The sequence below is a fragment of the Lithobates pipiens genome, unplaced genomic scaffold (genome assembly GCF_037356315.1).
Source record: "Lithobates pipiens isolate NorthernLeopardFrog02 unplaced genomic scaffold, aLitPip1_a1.2 Scaffold_3, whole genome shotgun sequence".
In the NCBI taxonomy this organism is placed as follows: Eukaryota; Metazoa; Chordata; class Amphibia; order Anura; family Ranidae; genus Lithobates; species Lithobates pipiens.
In genome coordinates this window covers 184,159,699-184,174,781 of record NW_027507790.1, presented here as the reverse complement: position 1 = coordinate 184,174,781, position 15,083 = coordinate 184,159,699, and the positions used below count along the sequence as shown (strand labels likewise).

At 53.0% G+C, this 15,083-nt stretch overlaps 1 protein-coding gene across 1 annotated transcript in view; it reads right to left on the bottom strand.

Annotated features, from left to right (window-relative positions):
- The window catches only part of JMY (junction mediating and regulatory protein, p53 cofactor), a 104,311-nt gene extending 89,453 nt beyond the window's left edge, over window positions 1–14,858 (bottom strand). Inside the window, exon 1 of the mRNA XM_077463293.1 lies at window positions 13,926–14,858. Coding sequence (XP_077319419.1) covers window positions 13,926–14,513 — 588 coding nt within the window. The 5' untranslated portion in view covers window positions 14,514–14,858. The remainder of the gene's footprint in view (window positions 1–13,925) is intronic.
- Window positions 14,859–15,083: the final 225 nt, after the last annotated feature.

The following is a 15,083-nucleotide window of genomic DNA, read 5'->3' as shown; positions in this document are numbered from 1 at the left end:
AAGTTAAAGAGAGGATGGCTTCTACAAATGGATAATGATCCTAAACACACCTCAAAATCCACGGGGGATTATATCAAGAGGCGTAAACTGAAGGTTTTGCCATGGCCTTCACAATCTCCTGACCTCAACATTATTGAAAATCTATGCTAGACCTTAAAAGAGCAGTGCGTGACAGACAGCCCAGAAATCTCAAAGAACTGGACAAGCTGTGATACTTGCCAAAGGGGGCAGTACAATATATTAACTTTGCAGGGTGCTCAAACTTTTGCAGATGCCATTTTTTTGTTTTCTGTAATTTTGAAAGTGTAAATGATGGAAATAAAATCTAACTTTTTTTGACATATTATAAGAATGTCTAATCTGTAATGTGATGCCATTTGGAGATTTTTCCATCTTTCCTTGGCTTCGTTATGCACATTAATACACATTTTTAACTGGGGTGCCCAAACTTTCGATCCCCACTGTATGTCCACAGTAAGCCTGCCCATACATTATACAATTTTCTTGTTAAATTTTCCTTTAGATTTACGAAAACCATATAATATGAGGTCACACCTAATATGTATGCAATCAGGCAGACTTTGCACTACATCAGGGTTCAAAAAACGGTGGACTGCAGTCTGAACCGAGACTGAGGGGGAATAGTCCTGTCTGGAACATGGCCGTGCCACTAATCAACCTGGGTTTCTCTCTTGGGTCTCCGCCTGGTCACTGTTATCATCCTCACAGCAGGAAGGTGTTTCATTATAGGGACAGGAGGGAGTCTTTATAGGAACAAGTCAGTAAAATCACCCACTTGTTAATGTAGCAAGCTGGGCAGCTTCTTCCCGCTGTCCCGATATGCAGCACCTCCCGCTCACTGTCCCGATATGCAGCAGCTCCCCCTCACTCTCCCGATATGCAGCAGCTCCCCCTCACTCTCCCGATATGCAGCAGCTCCCCCTCACTGTCCCGATATGCAGCAGCTCCCTCACTGTCCCGATATGCAGCAGCTCCCCCTCACTGTCCCGATATGCAGCAGCTCCCCCTCACTGTCCCGATATGCAGCAGCTCCCCCTCACTGTCCCGATATGCAGCAGCTCCCCCTCACTGTCCAGATATGCAGCAGCTCCCCCTCACTGTCCCGATATGCAGCAGCTCCCCCTCACTGTCCCGATATGCAGCAGCTCCCCCTCACTGTCCCGATATGCAGCAGCTCCCCCTCACTGTCCCGATATGCAGCAGCTCCCCCTCATTGTCCCGATATGCAGCAGCTCCCCCTCACTGTCCCAATATGCAGCAGCTCCCCCTCACTGTCCCGATATGCAGCAGCTCCCCCTCACTGTCCCGATATGCAGCAGCTCCCCCTCACTGTAAGGAAGATATTGGTAGCTGGGTGGGAGAACCAAGCGAGAACACCAGCAGCTGTGTATCTCTACCTTGGTAGGACTGTGCCGGGGAGGCTGCACGATGATGTTTAAAATGTAAAGGAGGGCACTGCGACACATAGACGCATTGTGGCGTGAAGAGGAACTGAGGACACTATTGGACTACTTCCAAAGGGGAACTGTGATATGAAGGATAACTGCAATATTAAGGGGGACTGTGGACAGTGATGTAAAGAGGGGGCTATGATGTGAAGGGGGCCGAGGACACTGATGTACAGGGGAGCTGTGATATAAGAGGTCTGCGACGTGTTATAGTGCAAACATGAGATGCTGACTTCTGCCAGAAACAAATATTACCAACTGGACCACCGTAAATTTTAATTTGAGAACCCTGCACTTCATAGTTGAAGGTAAATATAAAAGAAAATTGTATACTGTATGACCAGCTTAAATTGAGGAGGAATTCCACAGCTGCGACTTATAGACCATCATTTTAACACTATCCATAAGGGTAAGCATATGTAATAGGTTTAAATATGCTTTAAGCTTTTAAATATGAAACCCGTCGATATCTACACAACCGCAATGTGATGTTGGGATGCACTGAACAGCCTTGACCAGTGCAGTCCCAATGCCTACACATCACACTGCTTCAACCCTCTTTACTCACATGTATGTTCACTTAGTCAAGGGAAAAAAATAAAAAAATGTAATCATGTTCCTCTTTAACCCCTTATTCTACTGCTGTCAATTCAAGGAACCCAGCTTGCGTTTGGTGCTCTTGCAATCAGGAATTTGTTAGGAATACTTATAAGGCATGAGACCTGTCATTTGTCCTTCCTTTACTACCTGGTGAATCCCTGACCTGAAACAAGGGAGAGCAGATCAGGTGTTGGGACACGTCATACATACACATACTTGTCTCAGGTCATGGGCTGTCCAAACAATACAGACTAGGGATGCAGGTCACATTTAGGCTCCATGTACACGGGACGCTGAGGCAAAGTCCTCTGAACGTTTTTTTTTTTTCGGAAGCTTAAAACCAGCATTTAGAAACGCCTGTTTAGCCATGTTTGCCTCTAGAAGCGTTTAGTAAGGATAATATAAGACTCCGAGCTCAAAAAAAGGTTTTATTGTGTGCGAGGACCAGAGTTTGTTGCTACTGGACCCATCCATTGATCGCGCAGCACATGTCAGCAGGATATTTTACCAACCTGTACATACAGCTGCGTACCTACGCTGATACATTTTTTAATTTGACACGCATGTCCATTGCCTCATTTGACATTCTACTAGAAAAAGTTTGGCCCAGTCTGACACGCTTGGACACGAACATGAGGAAGAGTGCGCCACCAGAGGAACGTCTGTTGGTGACTATCAATTTTCATCAAACTATGTTTGATCACGTCGGTGGTCAGGCTCAATGGTGGGGTCATCTCTTTCATATACAACAATATATGGGTCAAATTACAATTATACTTTGTAAAGCAACATTACTAGTGGTGTATTGGATTCGATCAATCTATGAATCATCGCAAGTAATTACCAGTTTTCAACTTTTTTTTTTTTTATGTTTTCTCATAGTTTTCCATCATTTGCGTTTTAATGTCCAAAAAATTGGGTACCTTTAAAAAGCCTGATAAAAACGCAGCTAAACGCCGGTACCGTGTTTGGCATATGAAACGTGGAAATCTTCACCGTCTGAACTCTTTTTGCCTTAAAAAAAAGGCCTATAAACGCAACTGCCTAAAAACTTCAGTACACGTACACATAAGATAACATTGAATGAGTTCAGGGGGCGGTCAAAAAAAAATAAAAAAAATAAAATAAAAAGTGTCCAACTGCCTCTGAACGTCCATTTAGCAGCAGCAGTGTACAAGGGGCCTTAAAAACGAACCTGCCACATCCTGGACAATGTAAAAGGAGCATATGAGGAAATAAACCACAATCAACAGATCCTGAGGAATCTGAATTTGTATGCAAATCCTACATTTGTTTAACAGTTGGAATTGCTCTACCCCCTCATATCACATTAACCAGTTCCTACCCAAGCCAATTCTGACATTTCTCTCCGACTGGTAAAAAAATAATCAGTATTTTGTTGCTAGAAAATGACTTAGAACCTCCAAACGTTACATGTTGTTTAGCACAGACTCTGGAAAATAAAATGGATGTTGCAATTTTTTATGTCACATAGCATTTGCGCAATTTTTTGGGGAATTTTTTTTTTTTTTATTTGAAATAGAACTAAAAAAGGAAAAACATTTTTTTTTTTCGTTTTGGATAGAATGGAGAGGGGTTAGACCCCCCCCCTCTTCATTTGTCCTGTTTACCATTATTATTAACCACTTCAGCCCCGGAAGAATTTACCCCCTTCCTGACCAGAGCACTTTTTGTGATTCGGCACTGCGTCACTTTAACTGACAATTGCACGCGGCTTACAAAAAAAATTTACGTCCTTTTTTTCCCCCCACAAATAGAGCTTTATTTTGGTTGTATTTAATCACCTATGCTATAAAACAAAAAATAACAACTTTGAAAAAAAAAAGCATTATTTTTTAATTTTTGCTATAATAAATATCCCCCAAAAATATATAAAAAAAAATTTCCTCAGTTTAGGCTGATATGTATTCTACATGTTTTTTTTAACCAGAAATATTGCAATAAGCGTTTATTCATTGGTTTGCGCAAAAGTTATAGCGTCTACAAAATAGAGGACAGTTTTATGGCATTATTAATAATTATTTTTTTTTTTTACTAGTAATGGCGATCAGCAATTTTTATCGTGACTGCGACATTATAGCAGACACATCGGACAATTTTGACATTTTCAGGACCATTGGCCTTAATACAGCAATCAATGCTAAAAAATTGCATTGATTACTGTAAAAATGTCACTGGCAGTGAAGGGGTTAACCACTAGGTGGCGCTGTAGGGGTTAAGCGTGTCCTAGGGAGTGATTCTAACTGGGGGGGAGGGGCTGTGTGTGACACGTCACTGATCACCGCTCCCGATTACAGGCTTCTTAGGCAGAACGGGGAGAGGGCTTGTTCTTCCTCACCGTGAGACGATCATGGATATCCCCGCGGACATAAAGTCTGCGGGACCCGTGATCACGGAGCTCCCGGCAGGTGCTCGCAAACCGCCTCTTAAAAGGGCAAAGTACAGGTATGTTAATACATGCCCATCTGCCACAGTATATCAGCGTGAGGCAGTCAGGAAGCGGTTAAAAGTGAAAGTAATTTTGGGTTGTCTTCAGAAAAGAAAAAAAAAAGAAAAAAAAAAGAAGAAGGGAGGAGGGGAAATCTTCCAGTGGGGTGTTTTGTGTGCCCAGGGGGGCCCCAGCGAATTCCCTTAATTTGCAGCGATTTCCTCTCATTTCCTATTTGGCTATGGGATAGGAAGTGAAGGGAAATCTCCACAATGGGACACAGATGGTGGAAAAAAAAAAATCTGACAGGGGTTATAGCCCTCCCTTACTCTATTCAAGATTAAAAAAAAAAGTTTTGCCTATAGTTCTATTTTAAAGATTTTTATTGAGAACAAACACTATATTAATACCCAATTTGTTGTTAAAATATAAAAGATGACGTAACACCGAGTAAATAGATATCCAACATGTCACACTTCAAAATTGCATCCAACTGTGGAACGGGGCCAAACTACGCCACTTAAAAATCTCCATTAGTGATGCTTTAAAAGCATTTACAGGTTACCAGTTTAGAGTTACACAGGAGGTCTGGAGCTAAAATTATTGCTCTGACATTCGTGACAATACTTCACATGTGGTACGATCTCCGTGTGTGTATATATGCAGAAGTTACGTAAGCATTCCTGTTCACGCGTAAACACTGGGGAGGGGGGAGGGCTTTAGATTTGTTGTTTGAAACTTTTTTACAAACTCTTAACTTTTTTTTTTTATCAACTTTATTGCTTTCACAAAGGATGAACAACATCCCTTGTGAAGGCATGGGTCGTGACAGGTCCTCTTTATGCAGAGCCCAATAGACCCCTCCTCTAGCCTCCAATGCAGCCGATTCAGACCTGATCTGTGTCCATTCACTGCTTTACTGGCTGCCAGGTAAACAGAGGGCTGAAACCAGAAGTGACCAAATCCTCGTCCTTCCAGTTTCTGGGGTCAGAGAGGGAAGAACGTCAGTTCCCCTCTCTCAGTGTAGTGCTGCCATCACCATACATACTCTCCTCCATGCTGTAGCATCAGTCTGATGCTGCAACCAAGAACTAAACGATCACATGAACTAAACGATCACATGACCACTGAATGTGCAGTTTTTTGGCCTTCCCGAAGCCGAGAGCAGTGACCGACAGTTACTGCTCTCTCTGCCCCTCCAGCCCTCACTGGGGTGCCCAGCTGGAAATGGGGGAGGCACTATAGCCCACTCTCAGCTGAGCGTGGGTTATACTTCACCATATTTATCTTTTACGTTAAGCCGCTCTGATGACCTGCAAAGTGTAACCCTACATTTCCACTATTGTGACCCCAAAGTCACGCGATTTAGAGTGAGACTTCTGAGTGCAGCTTTGATCAAACTTTACACTCTCTGGATCAAAGGACTGCAGGAACCTTTTCAATGTGTGGATTTTCAAAGTCGCGTAATTGGGAATGGGCGCCATTGAGATCAATGGGCTGTGACTTTTCATGCGACTTTGTGTCCAAAGTCACCTGACAAGTAGCACTATTGGAAACAGAGACTAAAAGGGAGGTATAGGGGGAGGAGCCTAGCTAAACAATTACAATAAAGGTGACAATTTTCACAGGAAAATATAAATTGAAATGGTGCACAGTTCATCAGTTACTTTAGGGCGCTTTCACACATTACTTTGCAGCAAAACCGCATGAAACACGCCTATGCGTTGTCACTTTTCTTTGTGCGTTGTGTTAAATTTACCTCAATGCATGGTGTGTTTTTGACACATATTTGAGGCATTTAGATTGCGTTTTAACTCCCCCTTTTACATCACAAAGATCTTCCCACAGGCACGTGTTTTTGATGTGGTTTCATTTCGTTTTAATGAGGAGGTGCGTTTTTTTTTTACCTGACCAAACATGCACCAAAAAAGCAGCAAGCAGGATTTTTTATTTTTAAATGCAACATAAGATTTAAAGGGATGAATTCTTCTATTGCTTTTTTTTTAACTGAAGAACAAAAGCAGATCAGTGTAAAGCAGCCCTACTCTTCAGTCTAGATTCCAGACATCTCTTCCCAAACCATCCTGGTTTCCTCTGCCTAAGAACTAGACCTGCCTCTGGAGCCAGAGAAGAACCATACATTTCGCCTCCACATCAAGCAGGCAGTGATGTGGACACATGAAAAGTACCCCAAAGTAAATGGAGGGAAGGATCACCATGTGACCTGCGGCTTCAGGTAAGTAAAATGGGCATTTGGATTGTTTTTTTTCCTCACAGTGGGGGTTGGTAATATACTGGAGTTGGGCTTTAAGCTGGCTACACCCCTGATCTATTCATTGAGAACAAACTCACTAGAAGTAACCTCTACTTTCATATCTTCAGTCTGGAATGCCCTGTGATTTGTAACAGGTGTACTTTAAAGCCAGCCCTCATATTTCCATCCAGAGTCCCTTAAAGACATAGTCCACCTCTTGGGGAAAAAAAAAAAAAGTCATTGTTTATTGATTCATGCCTGCAGAGCGTTGTGATTGAACTCAGTATATTATGGGTACAGTAGACAGGACCCTGCATTGTGTACATCCCAGCTCCAGATGGAGGTACAAAGCTTTGGTTATGGGGCCAAAGTTAGTAATCAGTGAGCTGACATCACAGCATTTGTGCACAAGTCCCTCTGCTGCGGTGGCCAAAAGGACTTGTAGGATGGTTTCACAAGGCCCTCAACTTGTATTAGAGCAGTGTGAACAGCAAGCTTTTACAAAGTATTTTGCAGAGCCTTGAGTAAGCTTTGTTGAAGCTTCTAAAGTAGTTCAACTCCAGTTTGTAAATGTTGAACACAAGCTTCAGGTAGGGATGCACCGACATATCGGCCGAAAATGCCCTTTTCGGCAATTTGCCGAAAGAGAAAAAGGCCGATAATGGAGCGTGGCCTGGGTGGGGGACGGGGCTCCGCCCCCCATCCCTGGTGTTGCCCATCATGAAAAGCTAGAGCATGCTATAGTGCAGGAGAGCCGCCTCCGCCGCCTGTTTGATCAAAGCGCCAGGAACATCACAGCTTTCATTTCAATAACTGTGTGTTCCCGGCCACACGCCGTCACATACAGCCCCTCCCCCTTGTCCGGGCACTTTGATAGACCGATCACCCGCAGGATTGGACGGATGATCTGTCTATCAAAGCGTCCGGACAAGGGGGAGGGGCTGTATGTGACGGCGTGTGGCCGGGAACACACAGCTATTGAAATGAAAGATGTGATGTTCCCGGCGCTGTGATCAAACAGGCGGCAGAGGTGGCTCTCCTCTCTTCCCTTCACAGGCTAGCTGCAATGGGGGACTCTGGCTGCTGCAATAATAGGGGGACACTGGCTGGCTGCATCTGACAGGCACTGGTGAGGCTGCAGAGATCTCCTGTACCACGCCCCCTGTCTCTGACCATCCCCTGTACCACGCCCCCTGTCTCTGACCATCCCCTGTACCACGCCCCCTGTCTCTGACCATCCCCTGTACCACGCCCCCTGTCTCTGACCATCCCCTGTACCACGCCCCCTGTCTCTGACCATCCCCTGTACCACGCCCCCTGTCTCTGACCATATCCTGTAGAAAAATATATTTTTTATCGGTTTCGGCACCAAAAAACCCATTCGGTGCACCCCTAGCTTCAGGATTGGGGGGGGGGGGGGGGGGTAGAGGGTAGAACCCATTTTTTACCCCCACCTCCCACATAGGCACAGTGATCCTGCTGGGTCCCATAGTCACAGGGGGGAGTGTTGGGGCCCCTGTACCTTCCCTTCACCCCGCCCAGTTAGTCACCCTATAAAAAAAAAAGGTACACCAGTTCTTCTGGGGCAGGGGGGGGTGTTAGGACCCCATGACCCCCTTCTACTCAGTCATTCTGTAAAGGGACAGTGATCCATTGGGATCTTTTCTCCACAGTGGAGGAAGTCGGGCCCTTCTGGTCCCCCAGTCATCCAATAAAAGCAATATCAATCCCACTGGAAATCATCACTGCAGTGGGGACTATAACTGCTCCGGTGATCCCCCAGAAAGTGTATAAAGACACAGCAATCCTTCTACAGAGGGTGGAGTGGTATCCCCCCGATCAGTCATCCTATAGAGCAGTGGTCATCAACTCTGTCCTCAGGGCCCACAGGCCAGGTTTGCAAGATAATCTAAATACATCACAGGTGATATCATTTGCTGCTCAGTGATTGCAGTATTCTAGTCTGCATCTTCCCAAGGTAATGCATAAAACCTGGCCTGTTAGTGAGCATTGAGGACAGGGTTGATGACCACTGCTATAGAGGCCTAGCAATCCTTCCCATGCAACCTCAGTCACCTTATAAAAGGCAGAGTGATCCCTGTGGGGCCCATGTGGTCCTCCAGTGTCCCCTCAGCAGTCCCTTTATTAAGGCCAAGCAATCCCTGTGGGGCCTCTGTGGCCCTTCAGTCAGTCATCCCCTAAAGGCCCATTAATCCCTCTGTGGCCCCCCTGTTAATCATCCTATAAAAGGGCCAATGATCTTCTGGGGCCCTCTGGTCAGTCATCCCCTAAAGGCCCAATGATCCCCCTGCAGTCTCCTCGTTAGTCATCCTACAAAGGCCCAGCGATCCCCCTGTATCCACCCACCCAGTCAGTCAAAGTGATCCATGTGGGACCCCTGTAGCCTAAAAGGGGGGGGGGGGGGGATAGCGATAGGGCACACTATCTAAAAAGTAGGCACCTATAACCAGGCAGTTTGATTTAATTATTTTATTTAGAAAATTGTATAAAATGGCAAAATTCCAATTTAGATCACCTTCATACTTTAGAAAACATAAAAAATCCGGATTGTTGACCCACATTCTGGAAATTCTATGATATAATTAAATGAAATTAGATGAAAAATTCAGGAAATTCCTATCAGTATATAAAGTGCACAGTCAAAAATATAAGGCTATATAGCGATTATACTAATTTAAGGATAAAGGCCACAGAAAGCCTTTGACAATTGATTGCACTCCCATGTGTGGCCACAGTTTGTGTAGAGCAAATCCTAATTGAACAAATATCTTAAGGAATTGAGGTAACTTTCCATGTGTGACAAAATGAAATCTTCAAACAATTGTGTATACTGAGGTTGGTCACACAATATTAATAACCAGCGCTACCCCTGTAGCCTACCAGACACTCCTTTGGGCCCCCGGAAGTAATCGCAAAAAGGCAGAACGATCCCTATGGCCCTACAGTCAGTCATCTCAGTAATGCCTGCAGGGCCCCTTTAAAAGGCCCATAGATCCCCCTGGTCAGTTGCGCTATTTGGCCTATGGATCGCCTTGTGAACCCCACCCCCCCCCGTCAGTTTCCCTATACAAGGAAGACCCATGGATCCCAGGATGTAGCCCTCACCTGGTGGATCCCCCCAGGTCGTGGCCCCTATAATAGGCCCACGGGTCCCCCCCCGGGTCGTGGCCCCTATAATAGGCCCACGGGTCCCCCCCCGGGTCGTGGCCCCTATAATAGGCCCACGGATCCCCCCCGGGTCCTGGCCCCTATAATAGGCCCACGGATCTCCCCCCGGGTCCTGGCCCCTATAATAGGCCCACGGATCTCCCCCCGGGTCCTGGCCCCTATAATAGGCCCACGGATCCCCCCCGGGTCCTGGCCCCTATAATAGGCCCACGGATCCCCCCCCGGGTCCTGGCCCCTATAATAGGCCCACGGATCCCCCCCGGGTCCTGGCCCCTATAATAGGCCCACGGATCCCCCCCCCCGGGTCGTGGCCCCTATAATAGGCCCACGGATCCCCCCGGGTCGTGGCCCCTATAATAGGCCCACGGATCTCCCCCCGGGTCGGGGCCCCTATAATAGGCCCACGGATCCCCCCCCGGGTCGCGGCCCCTATAATAGGCCCACAGATCCCCCCCCCGGGTCGCGGCCCCTATAATAGGCCCACGGATCCCCCCCCCCGGGTCGCGGCCCCTATAATAGGCCCACGGATCCCCCCCCGGGTCGCGGCCCCTATAATAGGCCCACGGATCCCCCCCGGGTCGCGGCCCCTATAATAGGCCCACGGATCCCCCCCCGGGTCGCGGCCCCTATAATAGGCCCACAGATCCCCCCCCCGGGTCGCGGCCCCTATAATAGGCCCACGGATCCCCCCCCCGGGTCGCGGCCCCTATAATAGGCCCACGGATCCCCCCCCCGGGTCGCGGCCCCTATAATAGGCCCACGGATCCCCCCCGGGTCGCGGCCCCTATAATAGGCCCACGGATCCCCCCCCGGGTCGCGGCCCCTATAATAGGCCCACGGATCCCCCTCCCCCCCGGGTCGCGGCCCCTATAATAGGCCAACGGATCGCCCCCCCCGGGTCGCGGCCCTTATAATAGGCCCACGGGTCCCCCCGGGTCGTGGCCCCTATAATAGCCCCCCGGGTAGTGGCCCCTATAATAGGCCAACGGGCCCCCCCCGGGTCGTGGCCACCCATAATAGGCCCACGGGTCCCCCCCCCAGGTCGTGGCCACCCATAATAGGCCCACGGGTCCCCCCCCAGGTCGTGGCCACCCATAATAGGCCCACGGGTCCCCCCCCAGGTCGTGGCCACCCATAATAGGCCCACGGGTCCCCCCCCAGGTCGTGGCCACCCATAATAGGCCCACGGGTCCCCCCCCACAGGTCGTGACCACCCATAATAGGCCCACGGTTCCCCCCCCACAGGTCGTGGCCACCCATAATAGGCCCACGGTTCCCCCCCCACAGGTCGTGGCCACCCATAATAGGCCCACGGTTCCCCCCCACAGGTCGTGGCCACCCATAATAGGCCCACGGTTCCCCCCCCACAGGTCGTGGCCACCCATAATAGGCCCACGGGTCGTGGTCACCCATGATAGGCCCACGGGTCCCCCCCAGGTCGTGGCCACCCATGATAGGCCCACGGGTCCCCCCCCAGGTCGTGGCCACCCATGATAGGCCCACGGACCCCCCCCGGGTCGCGGCCCCTATAATAGGCCCACGGATCCCCCCCGGGTCGCGGCCCCTATAATAGGCCCACGGATCTCCCCCCCCGGGTCGCGGCCCCTATAATAGGCCCACGGATCTCCCCCCCCGGGTCGCGGCCCCTATAATAGGCCCACGGATCTCCCCCCCCCCGGGTCGCGGCCCCCTATAATAGGCCCACGGATCTCCCCCCCCCCCCGGGTCGCGGCCCCTATAATAGGCCCACGGATCTCCCCCCCCCCTGGGTCGCGGCCCCTATAATAGGCCCACGGATCTCCCCCCCCCCGGGTCGGGGCCCCTATAATAGGCCCACGGATCCCCCCCCGGGTCGCGGCCCCTATAATAGGCCCACGGATCCCCCCCCCGGGTCGCGGCCCCTATAATAGGCCCACGGATCCCCCCCCCGGGTCGCGGCCCCTATAATAGGCCCACGGATCCCCCCCCCGGGTCGCGGCCCCTATAATAGGCCCACAGATCCCCCCCGGGTCGCGGCCCCTATAATAGGCCCACAGATCCCCCCCGGTCGCGGCCCCTATAATAGGCCCACGGACCCCCCCCCCCCCCCCCCCCCCCGGGTCGCGGCCCCTATAATAGGCCCACGGATCCCCCCCCCCCGGGTCGCGGCCCCTATAATAGGCCCACGGATCCCCCCCGGGTCGCGGCCCCTATAATAGGCCCACAGATCCCCCCGGGTCGCGGCCCCTATAATAGGCCCACGGACCCCCCCCCCGGGTCGCGGCCCCTATAATAGGCCCACGGATCCCCCTCCCCCCGGGTCGCGGCCCCTATAATAGGCCCACATATCGCCCCCCCGGGTCGCGGCCCTTATAATAGGCCCATGGGTCCCCCCCGGGTCGTGGCCCCTATAATAGCCCCCCGGGTCGTGGCCCCTATAATAGGCCAACGGGCCCCCCCGGGTCGTGGCCCCTATAATAGGCTAATAGGCCCACGGGTCCCCCCCAGGTCGTGGCCACCCATAATAGGCCCACGGGTCCCCCCCAGGTCGTGGCCACCCATAATAGGCCCACGGGTCCCCCCCCAGGTCGTGGCCACCCATAATAGGCCCACGGGTCCCCCCCCAGGTCGTGGCCACCCATAATAGGCCCACGGGTCCCCCCCCAGGTCGTGGCCACCCATAATAGGCCCACGGGCCCCCCCCCAGGTCGTGGCCACCCATAATAGGCCCACGGGTCCCCCCCCAGGTCGTGGCCACCCATAATAGGCCCACGGGTCCCCCCCCCAGGTCGTGGCCACCCATAATAGGCCCACGGGTCCCCCCCCCAGGTCGTGGCCACCCATAATAGGCCCACGGGTCCCCCCCCCAGGTCGTGGCCACCCATAATAGGCCCACGGGTCCCCCCCCAGGTCGTGGCCACCCATAATAGGCCCACGGGTCCCCCCCCCAGGTCGTGGCCACCCATAATAGGCCCACGGGTCCCCCCCCCAGGTCGTGGCCACCCATAATAGGCCCACGGGTCCCCCCCCCAGGTCGTGGCCACCCATAATAGGCCCACGGGTCCCCCCCCCAGGTCGTGGCCACCCATAATAGGCCCACGGGTCCCCCCCCCAGGTCGTGGCCACCCATAATAGGCCCACGGGTCCCCCCCCCAGGTCGTGGCCACCCATGATAGGCCCACGGGTCCCCCCCCCAGGTCGTGGCCACCCATGATAGGCCCACGGGTCCCCCCCCCAGGTCGTGGCCACCCATGATAGGCCCACGGGTCCCCCCCCCAGGTCGTGGCCACCCATGATAGGCCCACGGGTCCCCCCCAGGTCGTGGCCACCCATGATAGGCCCACGGGTCCCCCCCCCAGGTCGTGGCCACCCATGATAGGCCCACGGGTCCCCCCCCCAGGTCGTGGCCACCCATGATAGGCACACGGGTCCCCCCCCAGGTCGTGGCCACCCATAATAGGCCCACGGGTCCCCCCCCAGGTCGTGGCCACCCATAATAGGCCCACGGGTCCCCCCCCAGGTCGTGGCCACCCATAATAGGCCCACGGGTCCCCCCCCCAGGTCGTGGCCACCCATGATAGGCCCGCGGATCCCCAGGCTGTGGCCCCCATACAGGCCCGCGGATCCCCAGGCTGTGGCCCCCATACAGGCCCGCGGATCCCCAGGCTGTGGCCCCCATACAGGCCCGCGGATCCCCAGGCTGTGGCCCCCATACAGGCCCGCGGATCCCCAGGCTGTGGCCCCCATACAGGCCCGCGGATCCCCAGGCTGTGGCCCCCATACAGGCCCGCGGATCCCCAGGCTGTGGCCCCCATACAGGCCCGCGGATCCCCAGGCTGTGGCCCCCATACAGGCCCGCGGATCCCCAGGCTGTGGCCCCCATACAGGCCCGCGGATCCCCAGGCTGTGGCCCCCATACAGGCCCGCGGATCCCCAGGCTGTGGCCCCCATACAGGCCCGCGGATCCCTAGGCTGTGGCCCTCACCTGGTGGAGCCCCCGGCGGGCCCGGCTCAGCACCTCCTCATATCCGCTGTGGCGGAGCTGGCTGAGGCTCTCGTAGTACTCCTCGGGGTCGTCGCTCTCGGTGAAGAGGATCTGGGAGAGGATCCTCCATCCACACGTGTCCAGGGAATGGCCCAGGTAGAGCTGCAGGCGGCGGCACAGATCGTCCACATCCTCCTCGCTGAGCTCCGGGGCCCCGAACAGCACGGACCAGACAGCGGACGGCTCCTCGGGGAAGGCGGGCAGGCACGGCTCCAGCTCCCCGCTGACGGAGCACAGCTGCTGGTGGACGGCCCGGAGGTCCTGGAAGGAGAAGAGTCCGGCCCAGCTACACCCATCCTCGTCCGGTTCCTCCCGGGGCTCCTGCTTCGGGCTCCCCCGGGGACTGCGGCTCTGCTCAGTGTTCCTCTGGCGCTGGGCCGTCCGGTTGTGACAGGTGATGGCGAACTTGCCCTCCACCTCGTTCCAGGCCACGATAAAGACGAACTTGTGGCGCTCCTTCTCCTCGAACACATTGGGCCTCACGGCCACCCAGTCCGCCTCCAACGTGTCCTCCAGGGTGAACGACATGTCGCTCGGTGCGGTGCTCTACGCTCCTCGGTGGACCGATCTCTCCCCGCTGGCCCCTCTCTATTGTTATTGTCATCAGCGGCCTCGCGCGGCGGTCACGTGACGCGCTTTGTTGACAGTCACCGGGCAGCCGAGCCGCTTCACCCCCCACGTGACCCCCTCACCGGCCCGCACCATCACCCGCCGGTTCTTCCTCTCTGTGCGCGTTCACGGACAATGCTCTGCGCCGCCTCGGCTCCGGTCAGCGGCCTACCCACCGCTCAGGACTTTCTCTAGGAGACAACAAAGCTGTCAGGCCGGCGCTGACGTCACGGTCCGTGAATGAAACGTAAACATGCGCACGTGTCAAGGGAGCGCGCATGTGCGCGGGGCCGAGCTTGGAGGCGCGCGACCTGGCTGCACCATCAATCTGTCTGTTGTGACCACAATGGCAGTTCTTACTAATGTAACCCCTTGTGGACCAAGCCTATTCCCGACACTTGTTTACAAGTTCAAGTCTGTATTTTATGCTAGAAAATGACGTAGAACCCCCAAACTGTATATATATATATATATATATATATATATATA